Source organism: Oryctolagus cuniculus, chromosome 2 (genome assembly GCF_051225735.1).
Source record: "Oryctolagus cuniculus isolate XC-2025 breed Fujian yellow rabbit chromosome 2, ASM5122573v1, whole genome shotgun sequence".
In the NCBI taxonomy this organism is placed as follows: domain Eukaryota; kingdom Metazoa; phylum Chordata; class Mammalia; order Lagomorpha; family Leporidae; genus Oryctolagus; species Oryctolagus cuniculus.
The window spans coordinates 160,501,336-160,507,335 of record NC_142868.1 but is presented as its reverse complement, the minus strand read 5'-3'; the positions used below and the strand labels follow the sequence as shown (position 1 = coordinate 160,507,335).

The 6,000-nt window shown below is 58.3% G+C and overlaps 1 protein-coding gene across 1 annotated transcript in view; it reads right to left on the bottom strand.

Moving 5' to 3' along the window:
* Window positions 1–480: 480 nt before the first annotated feature.
* Window positions 481–6,000, bottom strand: part of KCNK12 (potassium two pore domain channel subfamily K member 12) — a 49,980-nt gene continuing 44,460 nt past the window's right edge. Inside the window, exon 2 of the mRNA XM_002709881.6 lies at window positions 481–1,513. Within this exon, the coding sequence (XP_002709927.1) occupies window positions 612–1,513 (902 nt within the window). The 3' untranslated portion in view covers window positions 481–611. The remainder of the gene's footprint in view (window positions 1,514–6,000) is intronic.

Here is a 6,000-nt window from a genome sequence, read left to right as displayed (position 1 = left end):
ATGCCACAGTGCCGGAGCTGGTGCTGTCTCATCTCATTGCATAATACTATGCCACCGCCGGCCCCTGTGTGTAGCGGCTGTTCCCTACCCATACACCGGGAGGCAACAGATGGCTGGCCCCACCCCCACCTGTCAAAACTGTGACTCTAGAAGGAAACTGCTGGGCTGGGCTAGGACTCTAACTGCTGAGGAGGTAATTCAGAGCCGTGAAGGTTGCACCCCAGGCTGTGGCTTTGCCAGCTGCTGATATGCATGGAGACGAGTTAGCGCCAGGCTGCCAAACCCCGGGGGTGGCTCGCTCCTCACTGCAGCGTGCAGCGTGCCTCCTGCAGCGTGCATCGGGCCTGGGGCTGGGTGCCACTTCTCTCCCCGCTGCAGGGCACAGTTCTCCAAGAGGGGGCTCCCAAGGCGAACAGGTTCCCCCTAACCTGCCCTTGATAACATCGGGCCTGGCCAAACAGTATCTCTGCTTTAAAAAAATTTTTCTTTTTTCTTTTTTTTTGGTTTCATTTTTATTGGATCAAGATTAAGAAAGCGCCAGCGTCTGAGTGAAGTGCAGCGAGCCCGGGGGGCGGCGGCCGCAGCCTGGTGCGGGCCCCGGGCGCGGGCGCCTACCGCGAGGCGCTGGTCTCGGCCAAACGGTTGTTCATGATGCCCAGCGCGCCCACGCCGCCCGAGAAGCCGTTCTGGCGCGTGTGCACGCACACGCCGCGCGGGTAGCCGTTGGCCGTCTCCGACAGCTGCTTCTGCAGCAGCGCCAGCGACACCTTGTTGGAGGCCGTGAGGTCGCGCATGGAGATGAGCTCGCCCGACAGGCGGCGGCCGTCGGCGTCGCTGTCGCGGGCCGCGGCGTCGGCGCCCAGCGCGGCCAGGCGGCGGCGCAGGCGCGAGCCCGGCGTGATGGCGTTGCGCCGGGCCAGGGGCGCGCCGGGCGCCGGGCAGCAGCGCGCGCAGCAGCGGCAGCTCAGCTTGCGCAGCATCCAGTTGAGCACCTGCTTGATGAGGATGGAGATGACGTTGAAGAGCGAGTAGATGCAGCACACGCCGAGCAGGATGAAGAGGAAGTTGCCCAGGCGGTAGAGCCCCTGGTTCCGGTAGGCGGCGCGCTGGCTGCTCACCAGGTCGCCGAAGCCGATGGTGCTGAAGGTGACGAAGCAGAAGTAGAGCGAGTCCACGTAGTCCCAGCCCTCCACGCTGGTGTACATGGCCGAGGCGCAGCACGACAGCAGCACGGCGAACAGGCCCAGGATGAGCAGCACGTGGTACACCGAGGGCTTCCAGCCCGCCAGGCTCTCGGCCTCGGACAGCGCCGAGCCGCGGCGGAAGGTGGCGGGCAGCAGGCCGCTGCGCCGCAGCTGGCGCTCGCGGCACGCACGCATGATGAAGGCCAGCAGCGAGATGATGCGCTCCAGGAAGAGGTTGAAGAACAGGATGGTGCCTGCGCAGCCGAACAGCCCGTAGGCGATGAGGAAGGCCTTGCCGCCCACTGTCGCCGGCGTGGTCATGCCGAAACCTGAGGGCGCAAGGCAAAGGCTCAGCAAGGTCCTGGCCGGCGGGTACCGGCGGTCCCCCCTCCCCAAACGGACACCGCTCAGGTGCAGGGGAACACCCGCAGATGTGGCTCCTGATCTTGGCAACCCCCTAGACTGCTGGAGGGGGCACAGCCCCTCGTCGTGGGGTGGATGGGACAGGCCCTAGGAAGGACCAGTCATCAGGACACTCAAAACAGAAGCCACCGGCAAGGCGCAAGCCGCTGAGATAGGCCCAAAGCCCACCAGCCACACCTGCTCCCCTGCATGTGATTTGTTTAACTAAGGTAAGGTGTGGCAAGCTGCAGGGTTCGGCTAAGGCCTTGCCTTAGGTGGGGTAAGCACTGGTCAGGTGCCTAGAGTTAACGGCCTCTGAGAAGGGCTTTCTGAGACTGCGAAAAAGGACTGAGAGTGAACGAGGCTCTGCTGTTTGAGGTCAGCTCCTCCTCACCCCAGGGCCACCACGGCCAGTTCCACTTGCTGCACTTGTGGCCAAGGGGGAGGTTTGGTGAGTGTTGGAGTTGCTTTTGTCTTGGGAGGCCTGCCTCCCTGCGGGCTTCCTCGTGACTAAATCCCCACTGTTCAAAGCACGGGCTTTCAGGCAGTCTTCATGGGCTGATTCCTGCAGGAGGCTTGGCTGCCCTTAACACCATCCGGGGTCCCACGGAGTGGCAGCTCTGCCCTCCAGCCGGAGCTCTCGGCCCACTCTTGGCAGCGCAGTCCACTAGTGGGACCCCAAGTTGCCTGGCTTTGGTGGGCACGTTCACCTGCTGCTCGCAGTGCGAGCTGAACAGGTATCGTCTGTGAGCGGCACCGTGGCACCTCTCAATACCGCTGGCCACAGCAGCTCGGGGGCTGGAGGCTATCCCAGTGCAGCCAGTGGGGGAGGACCAGCCCTGGAAAGAGGTGAAGACTTGTGTCCCCTTTGGCCACTTGTTTTTTTCCTGCTGTGGGCCATGGATAAGCATTTCTTGTACTATCAGAATAAATTCCTTACGTCGGTGTGTGCATCATTTTCTCGCTCCATCACCTGACCATGGCACTCAGCTTATGTGTGCTGGCCCCAGGTGGGCAACAGGTTATGATGTCACCTGTGCTGAAGGTGAATTATGTCCCTAGCTTCAGAACTTGGCCACAGAGAGTGGGGAGAAAAAAAGGTAGCAATATCAGCAGGAACTTGCTGGAGGGATTTTGCTACACTTGAGTTCACAAAGAACTTAGCTATGAATTTACATAGTTATTTGTGGAGTGTGATTGTGTGTGTTTGTGTGTGTGTGTTTGAAAAAGTCTCGGGCCCCGAGACCCAGAGGGAGCAGCTAAGCGTGGCTTGGGAGTGAATTTGAAGGCTGTATTTAACATCTGAGCGTGACTCTCCGGCTCAAAACTGGCACGTCTTAACTATTTGGAAAACTCCAGCCTCTACCCAACATGTTGCTAACGACAGCAGATGAAGACAGAGCTGGTTCCAGCCGGACTTGCGGGCCAGCCCTGCCTCCCAGCGCCAGCCCCGCGGGCACCACCTTGCTGCTGCAGCCCCAGAAGGAGGCAGGCCTCCTTCCATGGGGAGGCTCCACAGGGCTGGGCGAGGAGGGGGCACGGCCCACAGCAGGAAAACAGCAGAGCTTAGGCCGCCAGCCATGCACGCCCTCTCCCCAGCACCAGCCTGTCTTCTGGGAGCACCGAGTGGAGCTTGGTGCTGCAGGCCCTGATGGGGACGAGCAAGGGCAGGGTACGCAGGGGTCCCCCCAAGACTGAGCCGCCTGGCTTTCATGGGGCCACAGCCACCTCCTCCCCTCTCTGTGTCCTCAAATGCCTGTAATCCCCTCCTTGTCCAGACTCCTGGCTTCTGCCCAGATCCCTTTTCCAAGTTTGGGTTTTGGGTTAGAATCTGCCTTTTCCCTGGGTGACTGTAGCTAGACTCAGATCGACTCCCCTAGCCCCATTTCCCCTCCTCAGGGGTGTGGCTGGTCCTAGGGCCCCACAGGGCCACAGGCCCCAGATAAGCCATGGCTAGGACTAACCTGTACCCTCTCCTTCCTTTTCAGCCAGCATTCCCTGAGGGCCTGGCTTAGCAGCTTGTGCTGGGGGAAGGCCACAGACATTAGCTGCCGTCTCGTCTCGAGGCCCTCTCCATGCTTCCTGGGGGTGTTACACAGACTCTGCCCACCTGCTGCCCCTGCTTCTGTGCGGGACCCTGGGGTCTCCTCATAGCCCTGGCTCCGCTTGCAGTGCCTGCATCCCCAGGTGACACCAGACACTTGACTGGCTGCGTGGCACAGCTGCTCAGAAAGAAGGGGCCGGGCAGGTCAGGAGGTCCTCTTGCTGTCCTCGTCCTGAGGTCTGGCTTCTGCTCCCTTCCCCACGCACATCAATAGGCCAGAGCTTGGAGGATGCGAGGCCCTGTCAGGCTGCCTGCTGAGGGCAGTGCAGCCTATGCCCAGCACCACTGCCTGGCCACTTGCTCGGGGAGCAGTCTCCCCAGATCTGGCAATCTGCGGGGAGCCAGGCTGGTTCTGCAGAGGGACTTCAGCCACCCAAGTGCACCTCCTCCCTTCCAGTCACACCCCGGGCTGCTCCCAGCCTGCTGTTTTGTTTATGCCACAATTGATCTGCCATCCTGGCTTGCAAAGAGCAGACACTTGGGGGCTTTATTATGCCACTTTGACAAAAGCTGTGAAGCTCGTTCCCACAGCCTGTCTGGTGCCGCCTTCGCAAATGGGGCCCTGGTGACAGGGCCTTCAGAGTTCAGCTCAGCCTGGAAGAGGGACACGGAGGCCAGCAGCTGATCTGCCTCGTGCTGCCCTGGGAGGTGCCTTTAGACACTCAACACGCTTCCCCCAACCAGGCCCCCGCCACCCTGGGAGGGAGGCGCTCTTACCCCCTACACTGCAGGCCAGGACACGGGCCAAGGCAGGGAAGGTTCTCGCTGAGTTCGTTTGGAAGTGGCTGAGCTCGTGCCCCTTCCACTGTGCCAGACAGATGGGAAGTCTTGGCTCATTACCCAGGGGACCTTGTCCTGCTGGGCTGTGCGCTGTCAGCTCTGAGGGGGGCAGGGAATACAATTTACAGTCCAATCTGGGAAACTTGGGAGAGGAAAAGCAATGCTGCTGCTAATTATCCCGGGACAGCACAGATAAAGCAGGGCTATTCAAGAAATTGGGATGTATGATTAAAATGCAAATTCCAAGGCAGGGCCCCCTCCAGAAATTTATTTAGTGGGCCAGGAAAGGGGCCTAGGAATCTGCACGTTAACAAATGTTCTGCTCCAGATAAATATGATGTAAATGGGGCAAAGTAAGAGACAGTATTGAGGCTGGTGTCCCATATGGATGCTGGTTTGAGTCCTGGATGCTCTGCTTCCAATCCAGCTCCCTGCTAATGCACCTGGGTAAAGCAGCAGAAGATGGCCCAAGTGCTTGGGCCCTGAACCCACATGGGAGATCCAGAAGAAGCTCCTGGCTTTGGCCTGGCCCAGCCTTGGATGTTGTGGCCATTTGGGGAGTAAGCCAGCAGATGAAGACCTCTCTTTGTAACTCTGCCTTTCAAATATATAAAATAAATCTTTAAAAAAAAAAGTGTTAATTAGGTATCACAGATAACCCTACCGGTTTGGCATCTTGCAACTGTATATATCTTCTTTATCAAATGCCCACAAAAGCCAGGGCTGAGCCAGGCTGAAGGCAGGAGCCAGAAGCTCCAACCAGGTCTGCCACATAGGTGGCAGGGGCCCAAGCACTTGGGCTATTATTAGGCCATCCTTGGCATGTCAGCAGGGAGCTGGACTGGAAGTATGGAGTGGCCAGGACTCAAACCAGTGCTCTGACATGGGGTGGGGGTGGGGTCCCAAGTAGCCACTTAACTTGCACCCCTCTTAAATTTTTCAAAAGACACTGGCACTTCTAGAACAGTGCCAGGCACATAGAACATTCTCAAGGCACTTTTGTTGAGTGAATTGAATAGTCATCACACTCTGCTTGCTTAGAGCAATGATTTTCAAACTAGAGTGCCTCGCCCTACCTGGGGAGCTTGTGGACCTGAGGGTGGCGCTTGCAATTCTGCATTTCTAAGCTGATCCCAGGAGGTGCCCCTGCTGCTGGTCAGAAGAGAGGTTTTGAGCTGCAAGCACAGGGGACTGAGAGTGTTAATCAACTTTTGAGGGCTGCCTCCGTGACGGGCCTGGAACCCCTTGCAAGAAGGGACTGTAGCACATGGGTTATTTGGAACAAGGCTGCCCAGGTTTGAATCCTAGCCCCACCCCTCCCTGGCTGTGTGTCTTGGAGCAAATCAACCACTCTGACGCTCATCTCCTCATCAGTAGAACGGACATGCTGGCCGTAGATACCTCAATGACTTTTTGTGAGTGTTAATATACACAGAAGACTTTGAACAGCACTGAGTGCACTGATAAAGCCTGACGGTTTCCTACTATTACTCTTTCTACAACGAATGGGGGGATCTTGCACAAAGCAGG